Source organism: Hyla sarda, chromosome 12 (genome assembly GCF_029499605.1).
Source record: "Hyla sarda isolate aHylSar1 chromosome 12, aHylSar1.hap1, whole genome shotgun sequence".
Classification (NCBI taxonomy): Eukaryota; Metazoa; Chordata; class Amphibia; order Anura; family Hylidae; genus Hyla; species Hyla sarda.
Window position 1 is genome coordinate 32565708 of NC_079200.1, and position 26529 is coordinate 32592236.

The 26529-nt window shown below is 43.3% G+C and overlaps 1 protein-coding gene across 1 annotated transcript in view; it reads right to left on the reverse strand.

Moving 5' to 3' along the window:
• TBX21 (T-box transcription factor 21) overlaps positions 1-26529 on the reverse strand; it is a 39260-nt gene that overhangs the window by 1925 nt on the left and 10806 nt on the right. Inside the window, exons 2-5 of the mRNA XM_056548643.1 lie at positions 12111-12265; positions 7459-7580; positions 4714-4860; positions 4179-4264 (exon numbers count right to left, since the gene is read on the reverse strand). Coding sequence (XP_056404618.1) covers positions 4179-4264; positions 4714-4860; positions 7459-7580; positions 12111-12265 — 510 coding nt within the window. The remainder of the gene's footprint in view (positions 1-4178; positions 4265-4713; positions 4861-7458; positions 7581-12110; positions 12266-26529) is intronic.

Here is a 26529-nt window from a genome sequence, read left to right on the forward strand (position 1 = left end):
ACACTGCTATATACTACTATATACACCGCAGGAGAAATGCTAGCACAGGCTTCCAGTATCCATATACACTGCTATATACTACTATATACACCGCAGGAGAAATGCTAGCACAGGCTTCCAGTATCCGTATACACTGCTATATACTACTATATACACCGCAGGAGAAATGCTAGCACAGGCTTCCAGTATCCGTATACACTGCTATATACTACTATATACACCGCAGGAGAAATGCTAGCACAGGCTTCCAGTATCCGTATACACTGCTATATACTACTATATACACCACAGGAGAAATGCTAGCACAGGCTTCCAGTATCCGTATACACTGCTATATACTACTATATACACCGCAGGAGAAATGCTAGCACAGGCTTCCAGGATCCGTATACACTGCTATATACTACTATATACACTGCAGGAGAAATGCTAGCACAGGCTTCCAGTATCCATATACACTTGCTATATACTACTATATACACCGCAGGAGAAATGCTAGCACAGGCTTCCAGTATCCGTATACACTGCTATATACTACTATATACACCGCAGGAGAAATGCTAGCACAGGCTTCCAGTATCCGTATACACTGCTATATACTACTATATACACCGCAGGAGAAATGCTAGCACAGGCTTCCCGGATCCGGAGTTTCAGGTGCTGCACATCTCGTATCTTCACAGCATAGACAATTGCCTTCAGATGACCCCAAAGATAAAAGTCTAAGGGGGTCAGATCGGGAGACCTTGGGGGCCATTCAACTGGCCCGTCCACGATGACCAATCCACTTTCCAGGAAACTGTTCATCTAGGAATGCTCGGACCTGACACCCATAATGTGGTGGTCACCATCTTGCTGGAAATACTCAGGGAGCGTGCAGCTTCAGTGCATAAAGAGGGAAACACATCATCATGTAGCAATTTCACATATCCAGTGGCCTTGAGGTTTCCATTGATGAAGAATGGCCCCACTATCTTTGTACCCCATATACCACACCATACCATAAATTTTTGTGTTCCAACAGTCTTGGAGGGATCTATCCAATGTGGATTAGTGTCAGACCAATAGCGGTGGTTTTGTTTGTTAATTTCACCATTCACATAAAAGTTTCCTCATCACTGAACAAAATCTTCTGCGTAAACTGAGGGACCTGTTCCAATTTTTGTTTTGCCCGTTCTGCAGCACCTGAAACTACGGATACTGGAAGCCTGTGCTAGCATTTCTCCTGCGGTGTATATAGTATTATATAGCAGTGTATATGGATACTGGAAGCCTGTGCTAGCATTTCTCCTGCGGTGTATATAGTAGTATATAGCTGTGTATACGGATACTGGAAGCCTGTGCTAGCATTTCTCCTGCGGTGTATATAGTAGTATATAGCAGTGTATATGGATACTGGAAGCCTGTGCTAGCATTTCTCCTGCGGTGTATATAGTAGTATATAGCAGTGTATATGGATACTGGAAGCCTGTGCTAGCATTTCTCCTGCGGTGTATATAGTAGTATATAGCAGTGTATACGGATACTGGAAGCCTGTGCTAGCATTTCTCCTGCGGTGTATATAGTAGTATATAGCAGTGTATACGGATACTGGAAGCCTGTGCTAGCATTTCTCCTGCGGTGTATATAGCAGTGTATACGGATACTGGAAGCCTGTGCTAGCATTTCTCCTGCGGTGTATATAGTAGTATATAGCAGTGTATACGGATACTGGAAGCCTGTGCTAGCATTTCTCCTGGTGTGTATATAGTAGTATATAGCAGTGTATACGGATACTGGAAGCCTGTGCTAGCATTTCTCCTGCAGTGTATATAGTAGTATATAGCAGTGTATACGGATACTGGAAGCCTGTGCTAGCATTTCTCCTGCGGTGTATATAGTAGTATATAGCAGTGTATATGGATACCGGAAGCCTGTGCTAGCATTTCTCCTGCAGTGTATATAGTGGTATATAGTAGTGTATACGGATACTGGAAGCCTGTGCTAGCATTTCTCCTGCAGTGTATATAGTAGTATAGCAGTGTATACGGATACTGGAAGCCTGTGCTAGCATTTCTCCTGCGGTGTATATAGTAGTATATAGCAGTGTATACGGATACTGGAAGCCTGTGCTAGCATTTCTCCTGCGGTGTATATAGTAGTATATAGCAGTGTATATGGATACTGGAGGCCTGTGCTAGCATTTCTCCTGCGGTTTATATAGTAGTATATAGCAGTGTATATGGATACTGGAAGCCTGTGCTAGCATTTCTCCTGCGGTGTATATAGTAGTATATAGCAGTGTATATGGATACTGGAGGCCTGTGCTAGCATTTCTCCTGCGGTGTATATAGTAGTATATAGCAGTGTATATGGATACTGGAGGCCTGTGCTAGCATTTCTCCTGCGGTGTATATAGTAGTATATAGCAGTGTATATGGATACTGGAGGCCTGTGCTAGCATTTCTCCTGTGGTGTATATAGTAGTATATAGCAGTGTATACGGATACTGGAAGCCTGTGCTAGCATTTCTCCTGCGGTGTATATAGTAGTATATAGCAGTATATAGAGAAGAGGGTTGCATTGACAATCCAACACAATGTGCAGCACATTGAACACATTTTATAAGTGGTCAGAAACGTGTAAATAACTCATGAAAAAATTAAGTTACATTAAAACCAATCACATCGTTGTTTTTCTTGTGAAATTACCAATAAGTTTGATGTGTCACATGACCCTCTTCCTATTGAAAAAATAAAAGTTGGATTCAAAATGGCCGACTTCAAAATGGTGGTCATGGTCATGGTCACCACCCATCTTGAAAAGTTTCCCCCCTCACATATACTAATGTGCCGCAAACAGGAAGTTAATATCCCCAACCATTCCCATTTTATTAAGGTGTATCCATATAAATGGCCCACCCTGTAGAATCTATACAATCCTTTACAAATGAATACACACTCATCATAAACTATCCACGTTCCCCTCAAGTCAGCTGGTGCCAGAAAGTTAAACAGATTTGTAAATTACTTCTATTAAAAATTCTTTATCCTTCCAGTAGTTATTAGCGGCTGTATACTACAGAGGAAATTCTTTACTTTTGGGATTTCTTTTCTGTCACGACCACAGTGCTCTCTGCTGACACCTCTGTCCATTTTAGGAAGTGTTATGGGGATTTTCTCCTGCTCTGGACAGTTCCTGACATGGACAGAGGTGTCAGCAGAGAGCACTGTAGTATACAGCCGCTAATAAGTACTGGAAGGATTAAGATTTTTTTTTTAATAGAAGTAATTTACAAATCTGTTTAACTTTCTGGCATCAGTTGACATAAAAAAATAAAATAAAAAGTTTTCCACCGGAGTACCCCTATAAAGGGATATTCCAGGAAAAAACATTTTTTTATAGATCAATTGGCTCCAGACAGTTAAACAGATTTGTAAATTACTTCTATTAAACAATCTTAATCCTTGTGGGGATCCTCCGGGAAGTGTGAGTGCGGTGTCTGCCTCTTGGTGTTTTGTTTTGTTTTGTGTCTGCTGGGGGTGGATCTCCGTCCACCTACTGTAATGGTGATGTGCTTCGGATCATTTACTCCTTTTTCCGGGGGTGGTTGGGGCCTTATCTCCAGCTGTCTATTATTTTACTTATGTAATGTGTTGTTGCTAACTTGAAAGTTATAAATAAGACCTTTAAAAAAAAAAAATCTTAATCCGTCCAATAATTATAAGCTGCAGAAGTTGAGTTCTTTTCTGTTTGGCAACAGTGCTCTCTGCTGACATCTCTGCTTGTCTCAGGAACTGCACAGAGTAGAAGAAGTTTGCTATGGGGATTTGCCTCTACTCTGGACAGTTCCTGAGACACGTGTCATCAGAGAGCACTTAGACAGAAAAGAACAACTCAATTACAGCAGCTCATAAGTACTGAAAGGATTAAGATTTTTTAATAGAAGTAATTTACAAATCTGTTTATCTTTCTGGAGCCAGTTGAGAGATATATATATAAAAAAGTTTTTTCCTGGATAACCCCCTTTAAGTTGCCTTTATAGCAGTGTTTCCCAACCAGGGTGCCTCCAGCTGTGGCCAAACTACAACTCCCAGCATGCCCGGAGTCCAAAGAGTCCATGTATGTAAAATTATGGTAAATATAAGCTCAATGCAGAGACACAAACGTCACGTGCAGATATCGGACGTCTTACTGACCCCATCATTCCGCTGGGTACTTGTGCTTCACAATGATCCCTGAATCCTTTAGCAAATGGATTGTGATCAATTTTCAGCTGTGTGATCTGCAATAGATAAGGACATAAGACATGAACGCAAACTCCATTCCTCCACCCACAAGAGAATGTCTGCCATAGCATACTGGAGTCCTGTCATTTGGAAGAGATCCTATATTTACATTTTCCTATATGAAATAACATGGTGGGGTGAAGAGACAAAGCTTGGGTTGCCCTTAAATTGTTATTTAGTTAGTATAGTACATACCCCCAATATCTTGACGTGTGCCCCTCTAGTCTTCAGTGATCAGATATCACAGGTAAAACCACTTCAGGTCAAATTTTCCCACTGTAAACGTAGCGTTTCATGGCGGCCTTTGAAATGTATGGCCATGCGCCTGAGCAGGTGTGACTACATTATGCTTTTCCCAGGCAAATTGGGGGGTTGGATGCAAACCTTTCCTTTTTTAATGTATGTAGGTTGGCATAGCTGTATTGACAATATACCATATACTCACCTCAGCATTTTGATAAGCAGTGACTGCTATGAATTGCGTCTCGGGGAAGGTGAAGGTATGACTCTGAGGCTCGGGATTGTCTAAATCTGACAAGCGTGTCACATGGAGTCGAGGTTGGTACTTGTGAAGAGACTGCAAAACCACCATCTGTACAATCAGAAAATGTCAGGTCACATGAATGACTTTGCCTGACTTGTGTATGTACAATAATACATTGTTTATTACCTGGATGCTGTAAGAGTATGTTCACACGGGAAGAAACTGCTCTGGAAAAACTACTTCAAAATCAGCATGGAATTTGCTGTGCGCAGTTTGGTGCTGATTTTGAGGTGGTTTTTCCAGTGCCTTTCTGATACGGCTTTTTCAAGCTCCTGTTGAGCTTCTGCCCTAAACCGTTCTGAAAAATGAAATGCTACTTTTTTGATCACAGCTTGTTTTTTTTGAATACCGTGTTTTTTTACCCATTCCTCATTAAAGTCAATTTGAGATGGAAACCGCATGGGTTTTTGATCAAATTTTAGCCCATGTGACCAAACCCTAGCAATTTGCTGAGCTACAGTCTGATGTGTCGACCCCCGGAAACCAGCAGGAGGATCGCAACGGGAGCAGGATACCTGAGCCGTCGGGGAAGCAGCAGAAGGTAAGTCCAGGTTTTTTTTAAAATTTTTTATGCTGGCAGCCTGGGCAGGATTTTAAAGAAAAGTTCAATGCCGAAGTACCCCTTTAAAGTGAACCTGTCATTACTGTCATGCTGCCTTTACCACTAGTCATAGACTGATTCTCCCCACCTCACCAGCCTTGATTGATCCCTTTCCTAATACCCAAAAATCTTATCAGTTAAAGGGGTACTCCACTGGCCAGCATACGGAACAGAATGTTCCGAACGCTGTTTTCGTGCTGCAGGGATGGACCACGCCCCTCGTGACTTCATGGCCATGCCCCCTCAATGCAAATCTATAGTCATGCCCCCTCCCATAGACTTGCATGGAGGGGCGGGGCCGACCCCCCGCAGCGCGAAAACAGCGTTCAGAACATATAGTTCTGAATGCTGGCCAGTGGAGTACCCCTTTAAGGCCGACTAGGCTGGGGGAAGGTGCCCTAATGTGATTCAGGCAGCAAGAAGAGGATGACAGGTTCCCTTTAACACTATAGAGCCTCTCTGGGACGAGGTAGAACAGGCTGTTCAGAGCATTTCAATACCTCTCTCTGATGTGCAAGAAGCCATCCTGAACTCATGTGACCATATTCCTGCAAAATAATTTCGGCACCTAGTGGAATCCAGTCCACGATGAATTGATGCAGATCTGAACCTCCCACAGAAGAGCTCGTGTAGCACAAAAAAAATGTCCTGACTAGGGATCGGTGGAGGTTAGGGCCGATAGCCGATAACTTATACCGATATTCCGGTATAAGTTATCGGCTATTTATCCCCCCGCGACACCGCTGCAGATCATTGATTTAAAGCGGGCGCTTTAAATCAATGCACTGCAGTGGCTTTTGCGGTGCCATAGGCCGCCGCCGCCACCCGCTTCGCTCCCCCTGCCTGTCCGGGGGTCCTGAGACCTATCACCGCCACCGCTCCCCCCGCCACACCGCGCCTAGGGGTGCCTCCAGCTGTTGCAAAACTACTACTCCCAGTATGCCCGGACAGCTGTTGGCTGTCCGGGCATGCTGGGAGTTGTAGTTTTGCAACAGCTGGAGGGCCTACTGTAGGTATAGTATATTATACAGACCCCTGTCCATCCCAGAACCCTGACTCACCTTCCCAGTTGCTGCAGGGACCGTCCGGGGAGGGTGGTCCGGGCCATCCATCCTTCCTGTAGTGTCCGGCGGCATTCTGGGTGAAGGGTGAACCGGTCCGGGCTGTCCTTCTTCTCCGGGGGTCCTCTTCTCCACTCCGGGCAGGCTCCGGCCTAGTAATGCTGCATAGGCACCGCTGCGCAGCGACGCACCTGACGTCACGGCGTAGCGGCATCTATGCAGCGTACTAGGCCGGAGCCTGCCCGGAGTGGAGAGGAGGACCCCGGAGAAGGACAGCCCGGACCGGTTCACCCTCCACCCAGAATGCCGCCGGACACTACAGGAAGAATGGATGGCCCGGACCACCCCCATTACGGGTAAGTTTAATTTTTTTTATTGACTCGGTGGGTGGGGGATGGGCCCGACCGGTATAGCGGTATGGGCAAAAATCCATACCGTGGTAGAAAAAAAAACTGTATCCGGTACATACCGGTATACCGCCCAGCACTACGGTTTGGTGTGCGACGCGGTGAGGGGGTGTGGTGCGGCGGGGAGGGCGGTGGCGGTGCGGGGTGCGGGGCCTTATCGGCAAGGTAATTGCCGATACCGATAATGCCCAAAATCGTGATTATCGGCCATACCGATTATCGGTCGATCCCTAGTCCTGACCACACATCCACCTCTTGTCCATTGATCTCTTGCTTCTCAACACAATTACAAAAACTAACATCGTGTAACTGATTCAAGTGGGTCGCTAACCTAAAGTAGGGTGGTGCCAGGTCATGATCACTATGGCTGCAACACCAGTGCCCATAGGAGGAAAATACAACATGTGGATATGCGGCCGTTACTTTTCTTTTCTAAATTTGCGCTACTGTAGCACATTTACTGTCGGCTATTATAGAAAGGCGTCTGAACCCACAGGACATCGCAGCTTGCCGGGTAGCCGCATAGTTCTCAATATTAGGCAGGTTAATGTTGTGGCCGATCCACCTGTTTTCCTACCTGTGTCAGGTTAGTAGAGGCTCCTTTATTGTTGGTCAATTTGAGTTTGCTGAATGTCAGTTCCTGTCTCATCCAGTGTGCACCAGTGTTGGGAGAATCAGGATGTTGGTAAATTCGGTTTCCTGGTAAGTATAGAAGCAAAATTTATTATTCCTTAGGTTAAATAGAGTATAAAAATATTCAACGTCAAAGGGGTTATGCAGTGAGCCGTACCTTATCCTCATAGAAAAGAATGGAGCTCCGCTGAAAGAAGGGGCGGGGGGGGGGGGGGGGGGTCCCAGCATTTGTACCCCCAGCGATCAGACATTTATTCCCTATCCTGTGGATAGGGGGATAAGTTACTTTTTACTGCATAAACCCCTTTAAAGGGGTACTCCGCTGCTCAGCGTTTGGAACAAACTTTTCTGAACGCTGGAGCCGGGTGCTCGTGATGTCATAGCCCCACCCCTTCATGGCATCACGCCCCGCCCCCTCAATGCAAGTCTATGGGAGGGGGCGTGACGGCAGTCACGCCCCCTCCCATAGACTTGCATTGAGGGGGTGGGACGTGATGGCATAAAGGGGGCAGGGCTATGGCGTCTTGAGCTGCCGGCTACAGCCGAGTACCCCTTTTAAAGTGTATTCACACTGTCTTATTGCTGTCTAACACATAGGACACAAACGTGTTAACAGATTCTAAAAACCTATGCAAGGCAGCATAATCCATTCCCACTTAAGTTATTTATAAGAAACGGAAACAGAACCATAGTGTGAACCTACCCTAAGAATTATGTACAAAAAAAAAAAAAAATTGTAAAAAGATAAGTTCTTTTAACTTTGAAGATTATGATTAGAGAGGAGCGAACTTACAGTAAATTCAATTCGTCACAAACTTCTCGGCTCGGCAGTTGATGACTTATCCTGCGTAAATTAATTCAGCCTTCAGGTGCTCCGGTGGGCTGGAAAAGGTGGATCCATTCCTAGGAAAGAGTCTCTTAAGACTGTATCCACCTTTTCCAGCCCACCGGAAAGCTGAACTAATTTATGCAGGAAAACTCATCAACTGCCGAGCGGAGAAGTTCGTGACGAATCGAATTTACTGTAAGTTCGCTCATCTCTAATTATGATCTCAGAGTGCTTTGCATAAGTATTCACCCACCTTGGACTTTTCTACATTTTGTCATGGTATAACCACTGATTCTAATTTATAGCAAATTCATGTAATGGACGAACACAAAATAGTCCATCATTTGGAAGTTGGGGATAGTATTACATAGATTTCAAAATTATTTACAAATAAAAATCGGCTGGGAGGAGGGTGGGCGGTGCTTAATCGCGGCGCCCCACCCCCTCAATGCAAGTCTATGGGAGGGGGCGTGACAGCCGTCACGCCCCCTCCCATAGACTTGCATTGAGGGGGCAGGGCGTGATGCCATGAGGCTATGACATCGACCACGTTTTTGCCTGCGGTCGGGAAACCGCATACGGCCGAAAAAGCAGCCGACCGGAGGCTGTGGTTCACTCCGGTCGGCTCATAGACATACATTAACTACGGTTCCCGAATACGGCTGAGTGCGGGCGCCATGATTAAGCCCCGCCCACCCCTCCTCCCAGCCGTATACGGGAACCGTAATGACAAACCGTAGTGTGAACCCAGCCTAAATAGGATCCAATTTAATTTCCGTACAAATACACCTGTTTTGTGAAGACCTCAGTTTGTTAGAGAGCATTACTGAACAAACAGTAGCATGAAGACCGAGGAGCTCACCAAAGACGGTCAGGGGTAAAGTTGTGGAGTACAAAGCAAGGGTAGACTATTAAAAAAATATATAATAAAATATCCTAAGAGAGATATCAGAACCAGTGCAGAGGAAGAGTGGTGCAGTTGTCCATAGCAACCAGATTGATTCTTTCATTTCTAAAACTGCCTCTGAAGGATAAAATAAGCAATCGGATTGGTTGCTATGGGCAACTGCACCACTCTTCCTCTGCACAGGTTTTGATAAACCTCCCCCAATGACCTTAAACTAAGAGCTACAATGGAATTGTTTAATTCAAAGCATTGTAAAGGGGTATGTTTACCTTTAGCCTTCCAGTACTTATCAGTTGCTGTATACTACAGTGGAAGTTGAGTAGTTCTTTCCAGTCTGACCACAGTGCTCTCTGCTGACACCTCTGTCCATGTCAGGAAGTGTCCAGAGTAGGAGAGGTTTACTATGGGGATTTGCTCCTGTTCTGGACAGTTCCTGACACGGACAGAGGTGGCAGCAGAGAGCACTGTGGTCAGACTGGAAAGAATTACACAACTTTCTGTGGAGCATACAGCAGCTGATAAGTACTAGAAGTAATTTACAAATCTTTATAACTTTCTGCCACCAATTTATTTGAAAAGTTTACTTATGCATCCAACACATGTAAACTTCTTTTGTGTTCATTATTGTTTTGCGCTTGACCAAATGGTAAAAGTCTATTTAAATTCCAGTTTGTAACAATAGCAAAATAGGCAAGTCCAAGGGGGGGGGGGGGTGTTAAAGGTGTACTCCGCTGCCTAAGCATTTGAAACGTTTTGTTCCGTACATGGGTGCACGCGTCAATGGGTCGTGAAGCCACAGCCACGCCTCCTCCCATAGACTTGTATTGAGGGGGTGTGGCGTGACGTCACGACCCCCACCCAGCCTTCTAAACAAACGCTGGGTGCTGCACAGAGATCGCGGGGGTCCCAGTTGCGGGATCCCTGCAATCAGACATCCCGTATCCTTTGGATGTCGGGGCAGAGTACCTCTTTAATACTTATGCAAGGCTCTGTATAAGTGGCTACTAGGTTAACTGAACTGTCTTTTAGATTTAATTTTACTTTTCTATTGGCCTTGACAGCCTTTCGTACACACTATTTATGTGTTTTGAAGCGTTTGTAGCACCATGCGCTGATCTCGAGCTCTACGACTACATTGCCAGCAGTGTTTGTGTATGTACGCTCATTCATTTATGTTGGATATATCCATAGATCAATATGGATGTATATCCCAGCAGCAAATAGCGTTGGTAATGATTAGTGATCAGCAGCATAGGCCATATTCGTATTTGCGATATTTTGCGAATATATTGATGAATATTCGTCATATATTTGCGAAATTCGCATATTCGTTATATTTGTTTTTTTGCGCATATGCGAAAATATATGCGCATATTCGCGAATATTGAGCCCTTCCCTTCTTTAATGGTATAGGGAACTATGACTAGTACATTAACTCTGGTTGTGGTCTATGGGGATCTCACAACAGTAAGATAAGAACCCCGAGTCCAGGTTACAGTGTGTGTTTAACTTTACTTTACTGGAAAAGCTGCTGAGTTGCCCATAGCAATCTGATTGGTTGCTATGGGCAACTGCACAACTCTTTCTCTACACTGGTTTTGATGAATCTCCCCCATAGAGGGAGATTTATCAAAACCTGTCCAGAGGAAAAGTTAGAGTTGCCCATTGCAACCAATCAGATCGCTTCTTTCATTTTTCAGAGGCCTTTTCAAAAATGAAGGAAGCAATCTGATTGGTTGCTATGGAAAACTGCACAACGCTTCCTCTACACTGGTTTCCCGCATATGCGCATATTCGGGAATATTGAGTCCTCCCTTCTTTAATGGTATAGGGAACTATGACTAGTGCATTAACTATGTGATTTTTTTGCCCATTGAAACCAATAGGCCCATTGTGGTCTATGGGGATCTCATGGCATGTAAAACCGTAAGATAAGCTGGACTGTCTCGGCAGCACAGTGGATGGGAGACCACCGCTGGTTTGAGTCCCGGGGTGGGACAGAGTGTTACAGTGCTGTGGTTTAACTTAACTTTACTGGAATAGCAGCTGAGTTTCCCATAGCAACCAATCAGATTGCTTCTTTCATTTTTCACAAGACCTCTGCAAAATGAAGGAAGCAATCTGATTGGTTGCTATGGCCAACTCAGAAACTTTTGCTCTGGACAGGTTTTGATAAATCTCCCTCTATGGGGGAGATTCATCAAAACCAGTGTAGAGAAAGAGTTGTGCAGTTGCCCATAGCAACCAATCAGATCGCTTCTTTCATTTTTGAAAAGGCCTCTGAAAAATGAAGGAAGCAATCTGGTTGCTATGGGCAACTCAGCAGCTTTTCCAGGAAAGTAAAGTTAAACCACAGCACTGTAACACTCTGTCCCACCCTGGGACTCGAACCCGTGGTGGTCTCCCATCCACTGTGCTGCCAAGACGGTCCTTACTGTTTTACATGCCATGAGATCCCCATAGACCACAATGGGCCTATTGGTTTCAATGGGGCAAAAAAAATCACAGAGTTAATGCACTAGTCACAGTTCCCTATACCATTAAATAAGGGAGGACTCAATATTTGCGAATATATTTTCGCATATGCGGGGAAAAAAAACGACTATATAGTGCTATTTTCGCGAATATGTGATATTCGTGATTAAAATTCGAATTGCGAATATTCGCGATCAACACTAGTAATGATCATCGGGAAGATTTATCAAAACCTCTCCAGAGGAAAAGTTCCTGAGTTGCCCATAGCAACCAATCACTACTTTCATTTTTGAAAAGGCCTCTGAAAAAAGAAAAAAGCGATCTGATTGGTTACTTAAACACGTTTTTACACATAACCCTCAGAACATCCTCCTGGAAATAATACCTGGCATGTTGCCCTCAGCCTTGCCAGATTGGATCCACTTTCCACCTTGGAATCTCCAGTGGTTCTGATCCGCCAAAACCACATCCACATGTAGAGTGTACTGAGCCAGAGGGTCCAGGCCGGACACACGGTAACTGAGAAATGGGAACATGCGCCTGTGAGAGGGAACACACCAAATGTAGAATATCAGTGCAACACTCTTTTTCTTCAAAGATTTATACACACACTATTCAATGGCATCTAGTAATGTTACAAATGATCTCCATAGTCATAAAGAAAAACAATAAAATAAGTTCATATGCGGCAAATTTGTAGAAGAAATTTCTGCAAACGAAATCTGTTCCATTCATCTCATATGGGGATTATTCAGATGATGAAGACAGATGCAGAAATACCTGCAACAAATATACTGCATGTGAATGCACCCTAACAGGGAACCAATAGGAGAAATCACAGGGGTCTCCTTCTGGTACTGGTTCACACCACAGTCATAAGGGGGGGGTTCATATGCGGTAGATTATACAAACTGAAAATCTACTCCATTCATCTGACTATTGTTGTTTCAGCACTATGCACATGGACTTCTGCAAGATCTAGGTTATATATACGGGAGTGACCGAAATATCTGCAAAACTCAGCTACATGTAAATCCACCTTAAGGGTACGTTCACACGAGCGGATCTCCAGCGCCTATTTCGCTGCGGATCCACCGCTGAAGGACCGCTGTATGCTGCCTTTACAGGTGCCTGCTCGGAGCGACAATACGCAGCTACAAGCAGACACACTGCGGTGTGAGAGTCGCTGCGCATGCGCGGTGTACTCGCACACATCGGCTAGGCCGAGAGCTCGCCCATCACAGTGTGTCTGCTCGTAGTGGCGTATTGCCGCTCCAAGCAGGCACCTGTAAAGGCAGCATACAGTGGTCCTTCAGCGGAGGATCTGCAGCGTAATACGCGCTGCAGATCCGCTCGTGTGAACGTACGCTATTGGTACGTTCAGATGAGCGGATCCACAGCGCATTTTACTCTGCGGATCTGCCGCTGAAGGACTGCTACCTGGTGCCTTTAGATCTGCTCGGAGCGGCAATACATTACTATGAGCAGACACACTGAAGCGATGTGCGAGTCACCGCATATGCGCGGTATACTCGCACTCATCTCGACTGCTCCACGAGCAAGGCCGAGAGCTGCCGCGATGTGCGAGTATACTGCGCATGCGCGTGGCGACTCGCACACCGCAGTGTGTCTCCTCGTAGCGGCGTATTGCCGCTCCGAGCTGGCACATGTAAAGGCACCATGTAGCTGTCCTTCAGCGGCGGATCCGCAGCATAAAATACGCTGTGGATCTGCTCGTCTGAACGTACCCTTAGGTTTTATTCACACTTACAGTATCCTGTGCAGATTTGATGCTGCAGATGTCAATATAAACTAAATGAATGAACATTGCTTCAAATATGCGCACAATACTGTACACATCGTACTGTAACCTTAGGGTCAGTTCACACGTCCTTCTGTTCTTTTGCTGCAGCGGATTTCGCTACCAATTGAAACCAATAAAAAGCAAAAAATAAGGACGCGTGAACTGACCCTAAGGCCGTTGTTCACACGGCCGAAAATGGGCAGAACATTCCACACATTTGCTTGATTCAGTGGTACTAGGACAGCTCGGAAATGTGCCGCCTTCATAGACGGCAATGCATTTCCAAGCAGATTCCACGGAAACATTGAACGGTTCAATGTCTCTGCGGACGCCAAAATCAGGATTTCTGCCGCAGAAACTGCCACAGTGGAGCAAATCCTATTGAAATCAACGGGACTCCGCTGCAGCTGCGGAACTCTGCTCGTAAATTCTGCCGTGTGAACATAGCCTAAGGGTACGCACACACGTGCATAGTTTGCTGCGTACCCATTGGGTAGCAAAATCAGATGCGGGAAAATACGCAGCAAAATACACACCTGTGAGCAAAATCAGATGCAGAAAATCTGCAGCAAAATATGCCGGTGTGAACGCACCCTAACAAAAGAATCCTGTCATAGGGGAGACATGCAGAGTGCCTTAGAGTTTGTCCCATCTCACAGCATGACATTGGACTCTTCTTTGCACAGGTCCCAAAACATCTCCAGGGGCTGCTTATACCAGTGTTTTCCAAACAGGGTGCCTCCAGCTGTTGCAAAACTATAATTCCCAGCATGCCCGGACAGCCTTTGGCTGTCCGGGCATGCTGGGAGTTGTAGTTTTGCAACAGCTGGAGGCACCCTGGTTGGAAAACACTGACTTATACAGTATGTGCGCCCTGTGAGGTCATCCCACGTCCCTGGTCAGTCTGATCTTGCCAAGGATATACCCTCTGTGCTAAATGTGCATATAGATAGAAGTTGTAAATAGGATGATATGTATGGTGTTGTTTTGACTAGAGATGAGCGAACTTACAGTAAATTCGATTCGTCAAGAACTTCTCGGCTCGGCAGTTGATCACTTTTCCTGCATAAATTATTTCAGCTTTCCGGTGCTCCGGTGGGCTGGAAAAGGTGGATACAGTCCTAGGAGACTCTTTCCTAGGAATGTATCCACCTTTTCCAGCCCACCGGAGCACCTGAAGGCTGAACTAATTTACGCAGGATAAGTCATCAACTGCCGAGCCGAGAAGTTCGTGACGAATCGAATTTACTGTAAGTTCGCTCATCTCTAGTCTTGGCGGTAGATATCGGATATTGTGCATGATGCAGGGGTGTGGAAATTTAATTTAAAAAAAACTACTTGTCCACGGGACTAAAACGGAGCAAAATCTACTAGTCCCTCATGACGATCCACTTGTCCTGGACAATTTTCACTTTTACATTCTCGTTTTTTCCTCCTCACCCTATAATAGCCATAACTACCTACTATAATGATACCTTTTCATTGTTCCATAGCATATGATCCGAAAAAAAAAAAAAAAAAAATATATATATATATATATATATATATATATATAGAAAACAATGGCGCAGCACTCGAAAATTGCAAAAAAGTGTAAAAAATTTTATTCCTTCATGTCAAAATTCAAAGCGACGTTTCAGCTCCTCAATGGAGCTTTTTTCAAGCATGGTGATACAATGAACTATGGGGTTTCTTATACCCCGTGCAATCAATACATTCATCAAACAATTAATAGTGCAAATATCGTATATAATTCGTGAACAATACATAAATACAGTGAGTACAAAGTTATAAGAGTACATAAGTACATAAAAAAGTGCATAATACCCGTTTTATGGGAAGTTAAAAACAATGAGGCTTGAAACTGTACTGCTCCATATTAACAAGCAATTAAATATACAGCTGTATAACATACATAATTACAATATGCATAGAAAAAACAGGATAGATAGCTCACCCGCTCTGTGTTTGAAGATGGCGCCGTTAGCTTGTATACAAATGCACTGCGCCTGCGTGCAATACAGTATTCTAGGGCTTCCGGGACCTGTGATGTGTCATGTGATCAGACATCACATGATCGCTCCTCTGAGCCCAGCGATCACAGTGTAACGCCGGCCACAACACTCACATGGTCTAGGTTACCATAGTAACTAAATAAACAGTGTGGGAGATATAGAGCTACAAACCTATTGGCTGCAAGGCCCCTGGATATATCGCTATGTCTCCAGAGGCATCTTGCTGCACAGTATGTGTGCACACTGTTAACTGTGTGAATGCTGGACTAAATAAAGAATATGTGTTGTGTAAAAAAAAGGAAAAGGTGTTGTGTGAAGTGCTGATTGTGACCAAAACTAATTTACTGTGTACTCTATACTTAAACCACTCTGTGATAAAAATAATTTCTTAGGGACAAAAGATTTTTTATAGTGAAAAAAATAAAGAATAAATAAATAAATAATACTAATAATAATAAAAATACAAAATCACCCAAAAATGATAAAATGTAAGGAAAAAATACAAAATAAACTATAAATGAGTAAATAAAATAAATAAAATTACTCTGGAGGTTGGTAAAATGAGTCGGACCTTCTATATCCAGTGTAACATGGATGCACAGGACATCACAGTCATATCTTCCTAATATATTAGAAACTTTAACTCAAGAAAATAATTCTTCTTTATTCAAAAAAAACTCTTCATGATTTTTTGCCCTGATTTTGAGGGGAACTCCCTGGTAAGTAGAACCACGAGTCCCGGCCCCCCTGAGAGGGTCAAGGACCCATAGTAAACGGGGAGAACTGATGTCAGAGACCCTAGTGAAAAGGCCCCATGACACCCGATCAACCCCCTACAACCTATTCAGGAGTGCGCCCGCTTTTCAGCAGCGCCCTGCCCCTCTTATGGCTTTTCCCTAATAGCAGTTGCGACAGGATGTCCTGGTACCCTGGTCTCCTATGGTCCCCCTATATAACCAACCTCCCAAGGGGGAATAAAGCATAATCCAAAAAAAATAAAAAATAAAAAAATAAAAATAATTAAGAAATAAATAGATAAATAAATAAAATCGTGTGAATGTGCATGTTGCTCAATGTAAATTTTTATTATTATAACTATACAAACAAAATATAAAGGATTGCAGCTATCAGCTCCCACATATAATATTATTAATGCAATTTAGACAGTATTAAACAGAGCGAGTGGCGTCCTCCTTCACATGATATCCACTTAATTTCTTGTATCAAGATCTGCAACAACATCAAGAAATATAAAGATTAGTCATATTATCAAGTATCACCTTTAAATATGCTGAATTCAGGTCAACATTATCCAAGGGCTCAATTGTATGTGCCTTAAACAGCATTAAACTCCACATTAAGGCCATTAGGGCGTAGACAATTCAATTGGTGTATCCACCATAACTCTCTTTTTCGTAATAACGCTAATCTATCCCCCCCTCTTGCTGGGATGGGCACATGATCAATAGCCATAAACCTTAGTTCTCGTTCCCCATGGCCTTCTTCGCAAAAATGCTTTGAAACTGGCAAATCCAATCTGGATTTCCGAATACTATAGCGATGGTTGTTAATTCTCGTTTTGAGGCTCCATGTTGTTTGCCCAACGTAAAGTAACTTACATGGGCAGTACAACACATATATGACCCATGTGGAATCACAGGTGAGAAAATGTTTTAGTGTGTAGGCACGTTGTGTCACGGGATGGACAAAGACAGAACCTTTAACCATTGATGAACAGTTTACACAGGATAAACATGGAAATGAGCCTGATTTCGAGGCTCCAATCGTCATCTGTCTTAATCCACCTCCTGAACCAATATGAGATCTCACTAATCTATCTTTGAGATTTCTCGACCTTCTATAGGACATTAATGGATTAGAAGAGAATTCCTGCACATTTTTGAAGCCGCTTTTCAATATGTGCCAGTGTTTATTTATGATTCTGGAGATTTGTCCGCTGCACACGGAGTAGGTAGAGGTGAAGGGAATCCTAGTTTGTATTCTTTTAGGCCTGGTGACAAGTGTGGATTCTCTTGACATGTGTGACACTGTCTGTTTGTGTTTATCCACTATCCTCTTGGGATAGCCCCTATGCAAAAAGTCAGTAGTCATTTGTTTTAGTGACTGTTCCAATGCCGTATCGTCTTCAATCACCCTTCTCGCACGTAACATCTGACTGTACGGCAGGGACTCTATCATTCTGCGTGGATGACAACTAGTATAATGTAACAGTGTATTCTTGTCAGTTGGTTTGGAATAGAGATACGTATGTAATGTTCCTCTCTCATTGGTGACTAAAACATCTAGGAAACTCACACTCTCTGTGGACTGTACCATGGTGAACTGGATATTTAAGTCAATCGTGTTCAAAAATTGATGAAAAAGGTTGAGCTCATCCAAAGAGCCTTTCCATAGGAGGAAGATGTCGTCTATAAATCGCCACCACCCCAGACAATGTCTGAAGTGGTGGGATGAATAGACGACACCCTCCTCCATGGCTGTGACGTACAGGTTCGCATACATGGGCGCCACATTCGTCCCCATGGCGGTCCCAGTTAACTGTAAAAAAAATTGATCATCAAACAAAAAATAATTTTGTGTCAATATCAAAAAAAGTAGCTGTAACACAAAATCAGGGCAAAAAATCATGAAGAGTTTTTTTTGAATAAAGAAGAATTATTTTCTTGAGTTAAAGTTTCTAATATATTAGGAAGATATGACTGTGATGTCCTGTGCATCCATGTTACACTGGATATAGAAGGTCCGACTCATTTTACCAACCTCCAGAGTAATTTTATTTATTTTATTTACTCATTTATAGTTTATTTTGTATTTTTTCCTTACATTTTATCATTTTTGGGTGATTTTGTATTTTTATTATTATTAGTATTATTTATTTATTTATTCTTTATTTTTTTCACTATAAAAAATCTTTTGTCCCTAAGAAATTATTTTTATCACAGAGTGGTTTAAGTATAGAGTACACAGTAAATTAGTTTTGGTCACAATCAGCACTTCACACAACACCTTTTCCTTTTTTTTACACAACACATATTCTTTATTTAGTCCAGCATTCACACAGTTAACAGTGTGCACACATACTGTGCAGCAAGATGCCTCTGGAGACATAGCGATATATCCAGGGGCCTTGCAGCCAATAGGTTTGTAGCTCTATATCTCCCACACTGTTTATTTAGTTACTATGGTAACCTAGACCATGTGAGTGTTGTGGCCGGCGTTACACTGTGATCGCTGGGCTCAGAGGAGCGATCATGTGATGTCTGATCACATGACACATCACAGGTCCCGGAAGCCCTAGAATACTGTATTGCACGCAGGCGCAGTGCATTTGTATACAAGCTAACGGCGCCATCTTCAAACACAGAGCGGGTGAGCTATCTATCCTGTTTTTTCTATGCATATTGTAATTATGTATGTTATACAGCTGTATATTTAATTGCTTGTTAATATGGAGCAGTACAGTTTCAAGCCTCATTGTTTTTAACTTCCCATAAAACGGGTATTATGCACTTTTTTATGTACTTATGTACTCTTATAACTTTGTACTCACTGTATTTATGTATTGTTCACGAATTATATACGATATTTGCACTATTAATTGTTTGATGAATGTATTGATTGCACGGGGTATAAGAAACCCCATAGTTCATTGTATCACCATGCTTGAAAAAAGCTCCATTGAGGAGCTGAAACGTCGCTTTGAATTTTGACATGAAGGAATAAAATTTTTTACACTTTTTTGCAATTTTCGAGTGCTGCGCCATTGTTTTCTATTACATGGACTTTGATCGAGTCAGGGCGCTGGCACCGGACATCTAATGGTGAAGTAGTGCTGCATTGTTTTTGAATATATATATATATATATATATATATATTAGGTGAAGTGAAATTGAAATAGTAAAAGCTAATTTTGCAAATGTGGTGGTTTTCTTTTCTACACCATTTACCTTGTGGTTGAGCGAACATGTTATTTTGATACTTTAGACCGGCCTGATTACAGCGATACCAGATTTGTTTAGTTTCCATCATGTTTTACAAATGAAAACAAAAATTCAGAACTTTTTCCAATTTTTTTTTCATTGCCATTTTCTGACCCTTGTAGCTTTTCCTAACCCCCCCCCCCCCCACTGCATACCGGGCTGTATGAGGGCAATTTTTTTGCGCCGTAATCTGTTTTTTGTATCGGTACCATATTGGTAATGATCTGACTTTTTAATCGCTTTTACCTTTTTTTCTGGGATATTATAAAAATTGCAATTCTGTGGTTTGGTATTTTTTTTTTTTCCACATTTACGTCATTTACCGTAGGGGATACATAATGTTATATTTTAATAGTTCATACAATTACGCATGAAGCGATACCAAATATGTTTCTTTTTATTATGTTTACATGTTTTTATATAGGAAAAGGGGATGAACTTTTAATATGGACGAGGTTAATGTATGTCTTTTAAACTTTTATTAAAACTTTTTTTTTTTACACTTTATTATTCCCCAAAGGGACTTTTAGGAGGAATCATTAGGTTCCTCGTACAGATCAATAGAGTTCTATTGAACTCCATTGATCTGTGTGCTCTGCGATCCGTTGATAGAGCCTAGTCCAGCCAGGATCTATCAATGACAGAGCCCTCTGGCTACTTCTATAGTGGATCGCCCCCGCGTGATCGCGCTGCGGGGGGTGATCCACCCCACTAGCCCACCAGGGAGCATTCACATGTCCCCTTTAGATGCCGCTGTCAGCTTTGACAGCTGCGATCTAAAGGGTTAATAGCCAGCCGTGGGGATCGCTGCATGCTGGCTATTAGCGGCGGCCCCCAGCTACTGAAAACTGCTGGGGGCTGCAGAGTATGGAGCGGGCATGAGTCCGGAGTCCGCTCCATACACCCCTCTGAGCGCCGCCGTGCTTGTAAGGGGCTTTCAGGTCCGGCCCTACTTGCTCGAAGCAGAGCTAAGGGCATGAAAAATTCCCCTGCCCGGAGCCCGGAACTGCATGTTCCGGGCGTCGGGTGATAGGAATTCCACATCTTGATGGATTCATGATGTAAGCTAAAGCAAGGGTTTAATAAGGAATAAGGAATAGTTGTGTATTGCCAATAAACTTTATGCAATAATATATATACATATTGCCACGGGCTGGATGACTTATCTTTGTCTAGATGTTACTATCTGTAGTAAAAAAGGAAGTTAACAAATATTGATACTGTCAGTTTCAATATACAAAAGAAGATTGTCACGCCTGGCTGCCAGATGCCCTGACGAATTAAGCACCAAAAAAATCTGTAGTAATAGTGTGTACTATGCCTCCCTACATTTCATGACATTTTTCATTTTAGGAGGGGGAACCAGAGCTTGACTGTTTGCCAGCAGTGCTTACACCTGGAATACTCTTTCCTTACTTCTCTGGCCAGTCACAGCTATGCCATCCAATGACATAAGGGCAATTTATCATTGTCTATGTAAATTAAGTTATTTTTACCACTGTTTACCTGGGTGCACCCCATGTGTACTTCCCTTATATTGTACATATAGGTGTACATTCGTCATAAATAGCAAAGTAGCTCAGAAGTTTCTAAGGCTGGTTCACTCAAATTCTGTTCTGCAAAGCTTGCTGTGGAATTTTTGCAGTTTTGCGGAATTCGAGAAGAATTTCGGCAGTATTTCTGTGTGCTTCTGTGAGCCCAATTGAGTTCAATGGGATTCCGCCCGGAGTTCTGAAAAATTTAATGACAGGGCTTATATTTTTGCAGAATTCTGAAAGCAGAATTTTTGCAGTGGAACTTCCGCAGAGTAATCCCCATTCAATTCAATGTGCAGTAAATGTTGCAGAATTTCCAAGCAGAATTTTTCTGCAAAGACATTCTGCCATGTGAACATAGCATACGTGTGTAGGATAGTGTAAGAATGCAAAAAAAATTGAGTGCGCAAATTTTTTTTTTTTTAACATTTTAAAAAGTCACAGTTAATGTCACCACTGCAGAAGGCTAAACATGCCACACTACATTCAAGTTATCTTGAGTCTAAATGATTTGTTCAAAAATGTTGTGACTTTTCACTCCACAAAAAATTTGCTATTTTTTTTAACATGAAAAATAAACAAGGCAAAACCCAATTATAAATTTCCCCCATAATGTTGGAGAAAGTGCACTAGACAGAACAGATGAGTACTGTGCTAGGGAATTAAAGTACAGATCTATAGATGGCATGTGGGGGCAAAAGGAGGTTGTTGATAAAGCAACAGGATCATTGCAAGAAAAGGGTTATATCACAAAAGAAGCCTTGGTCCAAGCAGTAACCAGCTAAAAATGATGATAACTAAAGTGAGGAAAAAGAGGGGATTACATTCAGGAGGCAGCACTGTGTACAAAGCAAAAAAAATATGTACACTGCTTAAAAAAAAATAAAGGGAACACTTAAACAACACAATGTAACTCCAAGTCAATCACACTTCTGTGAAATCACACTGTCCACCCAGGAAGCAACACTAATTCACAATCAATTTCACATGCTGTTGTGCAAATGGAACAGACAACAGGTGGAAATTATAGGCAATTAACAAGACACCCCCAATAAAGGAGTTGTTCTGCAAGTGGTGCCCACAGACCACTTCTCAGTACCTATGCTCCCTGGCTGATGTTTTGGTCACTTTTGAATGCTGGCGGTGCTTTCACTCTAGTGGTAGTATGAGACGGAGTCTACAACCCACACAAGTGGCTCAGGTAGTGCAGCTCATTCAGGATGGCACATAAATGCGAGCTGTGGCAAGAAGTTTTTCTGTGTCTGTCAGCTTAGTGTCCAGAGCATGGAGGCATTACCAGGAGACAGGCCAGTACATCAGAAGACGTGGAGGAGGCCTTAGGAGGGCAACAACCCTGCAGCAGGACCGCTACCTCCCCTTTTGTGCAAGGAGGAGCAGAAGGAGCACTGCCAGAGCCCTGCAAAATGATCTCCAGCAGGCCACAAATGTGCATGTGTCCACTCAAACGCTCAGAAACAGACTCCATGAGGGTGGTATTAGAGCCCGACGTCCACAAATGGGGGCTGTGCTTACAGCTCAACACTGTGCAGGATGTTTGGCATTTGCCAGAGAACACCAAGTTTGGCAAATTCGCCACTGGTGCCCTGTGCTCTTCACACATGACAGCAGGTTCACACTGAGCACATGTGACAGAGACTGGAGACGCTGTGGAGAATGTTCTGCTGCCTACGACATCCTCCAGCATGACTGTCTTGGTGGTTGGTCAGTAATGGTGTGGGGTTGGCATTTCTTTGGGGGGCCGCACAGCCCTCCAGGTGCTTGCCAGAGGTAGCCTGTCTGCCATTAGGTACCGAGATGAGATCCTCAGACCCCTTGTTAGACCATATGCTGGTGCGGTTGGCCCTGGGTTTCTCCAAATGCAATATTTTGCTAGACCTCATGTGGCTGGAGTGTGTCAGCAGTTCCTGCAAGAGGAAGGCATTGATGCTATGGACTGGCCCGCCCGTTCCCCAGACCTGAATCCGATTGAGCACATCTGGGACATCATGTCTCGCTCCATCCACCACAGACTGTCCAGGAGTTGGCGGATGCTTTAGTCCAGATGGTCCCTCAGGAGACCATCCGCCACCTCATCAGGAGCATGCCCAGGCATTGTAGGTAGGTCATACGGGCACTTGGAGGCCACACACACTACTGAGCCTCATTGTGACTTGTTTTAAGGACATTACATAAAGTTGGATCAGCCTGTAGTGGGGTTTTCCACTTTTATTTTGAGTGTGACTCCATATCCAGACCTCCATGGGTTGATAAATTTGATTTCCATTGATAATTTTTGTGTGATTTTGTTGTCATCACATTCAACTATGTAAAGTCGAAAGTATTTCATACAATTAGTTCATTCATTCAGATCTAGGATGTGTTATCTTAGTGTTTATTTTTTATCTTAATTTTTTCGAGCAGTGTAATTACACAAGAGACAGCTGCCCAGGACTTTATGGGTGGTTGGAGAAAGGGAAGTCTTCATTTGTTTTCCAAAGTGTGGACTCTCTAGAGGAGGCAGACTGGTTTATCTGGCATTCACATGGTCCAGGCTCTCTCCTGCACTAGCTTAGCCCTGCCCCACTACCTGTGTTACATCTTGGTTTGTCTACTGGTAGAGACAGAATTTTCCTGATAACAGATAGTGGACAATAGTTTCCAAGAAAGTGAGATACCTAAAGGCCAAAACGTTAGGGCTTTTTTTTTTTCTGGGGTAAGGAGTAATTTCTACTAAATAAATTGATTTATAAATATGTTAGAAATCACATAGGCTTTCACATGGAGGATAGTTGCTTAAATCAACAGTGACCATTTAAGATGAGAAATTCTATGGCACTCAAAATTTTTGCTGTTCAATTTTTTTAGAATATCAATTCAGCCAATTACAGCCATGGTTTTGTTTGTTATGACATTAAATATACTGCTTTTAAAGTATTCCTGCCTAGACATGTCAATAGTTTTCATCGGTCAGGGTCTCAGTTCTGACATCTCCACAGATCAGGAGAACGAACAGAAAGAAGCATGCGGATGGCCCCATGTACTTATAATGGGGCTGGAGAAAGGGATACTGGATGTTTTTGTTCTCCTGAAATTTTTTTTGACAGTATTTGGGGTAGATACACTAGTCTAGACTATATAATCTACTGTGCGTCCAGAGTTTCAACCTCAGATATTGTCTGAGGGAAATAAAACATATGTTGTGTGAATTGCTGTATTTCTATTGTACTAGGAGACAGCCATAACTGTAATTGACTGATAATGATGCCTCATGTTTCCTAATTGACCAGCAGCAATAAAGAGTAGCATGGAATTTATTGTCTTACATGGTCACTGGACAGGGGTAGATATCAGTTTCAAAAGAACAGTCCTGTTGTATCCTATTTCTAAAAGATAAACAGTTCTGGTGGAACCTACTCCTGGCCATGCTGTGTTACGTAGCAGCCATTCCTATAATACATGGATGTGCCCAGTTGACCACAGCAAGAGCCCCCTCTAGCTTATATAGAGTGGTCTTGAGTGAGGGTCCTCACTACATATTATGGGACTAAGGAGAAGAGATAAGCAGCACCACTAATGTCTAATTGGGCTGGGGCATTAGCACAGGAGTGGGACTAGTCCTTACATAAAGTCATCCAGAGGTGCTAGGAAGAACCAAGGATAAACTTCAGCAAATAGTATACAAAGACACAATTCGTTATCCTGCACTCACCGCTAGGATTGCGAATCGAAGGTCCTACGTAGAGTGACCAGCGGACCTGGCTTTCAGATGTGCGTGGGATGCTCAGAGGCAAAACTGCCAGAGGCAAAACTGCCGGTAGTCGCCTCTGAGTGCCCCATGCTCGTCTGGCAGTCAGGTCCGCCAGTCACTCAATGTCCAGAGCTTTGAGTCGCAATCCTAGCGGTGAGTACAGGATACCAAATTGTGAATTTGTATACTATCCTCTCTCCATAATGCTTATATGCCCTAATAGAGGATATAGATTTCATATCCTACTTGATTGTTCTTACTTTGAAATACAGAAGCAGTTGAGAACCTACCATAACCACACCAAACCAATGTATAAACAACTAAACGGACAAGAACCAGAGGTGTTTAAATGTTACCGCATTACTGTAATATATCCGTGTAAATATGGGTTTCGCTAGTGCTGGGAACCGGCATGAGTGCTGTGGGAGGACTGTAATAAAGAGCTGAGGAAGTTCTGGGAAGTGTAGTACTACTGAGCGCTGCTCATCAATAAAATAGTGTTTCTGACATGGTAGGGTAGAGGACTACAGAACTAGGGCAAACATCCAAGCAATGCTATATGATTACCTAACGTTGTAGTACCTCTTCAATATGGCACATTGTACATTACTGCTCCTCCTTCCTTTAAAACACAGGTGAGTATGGCTTCCTGTTTATTTTTACGGCACCCAAAGGCATTTACAAAAAAAAACTAAAAAAAACTTGTAAGTCCTACAAACCCAGTCTAAAGCAAATAACGTCAACTGAAACGAAGCGCTATAACACTATTATTCTTCCATCTACAGAGCCATATGGGGGCTTGGTTTTTCCCTCAAACTTTTCATATTAATGCGTCCCTGTCATTTCGGAAAATATGTTGTCCATACATGTCAAAAATTTAGATTGTCACTAATAGCTGAGTGAAGTACCAGGCAGCAATCTTCACTCCCCAACCGGCAACTAGGTCCAACTCATTCATCGCATTACTGATTCTCAGTCTATGGTGAGGTGTGCACTTCACTCAGCTGTTACTGGCAGTCACAAGCTCTGCTCTCTGTGCGCTCACTTGTTGCTGTCATTAGCATAACGATGATGAAAGATGGGGCAGATGGAGAATATGGAGAAGGCAGGAGAGCTGGACGAGTCGGCTCCCTGCCTCCAACGTACGCTGGAGAGCTATGTAGCTGAAGATTACAGTGCCAGTACTCTGCATATACTGAACGGATTTAGGTAAGTGACCCCTCTTTGTAAAGCTGTTCTACACCCAGAAGCGGCGTCAGTTTCATCCTCATTCCCGCGGCCAGCAGTGAAGTGTGAGAATGCACGAAGGCATGAGGGTGAATGAGGCTGAAACTGTAAACTGTACTCTGAAAACGGCGCATGCACCGTGGCGAAAACCTGCCACAAGAGCAGGGACGGAGGCCATGCATATTGATGAGCTGGGCGGAGTGCCTGCCCGGCAGAAGATCACGTGGGTTGCCCAGAGCTCCGGTCCTAACTCCACCCATGCCCGAGGGACCTCATTTACATAAAAAGAAAAACAGTCATAACGGCGCAACTGCTGGGCCATTCGGGGCATTGTAAGTATCATTTTTGATCAGTATCACCTGCACTACAAGCCTGTATGACAGGTTAGTGCGGGTGATACAGATTTCCTTTAATGGCTTGCAAAATCAGCTGCACAAATTATGCAGCAGATCCTGTACGGTGTGAACGTGCCCT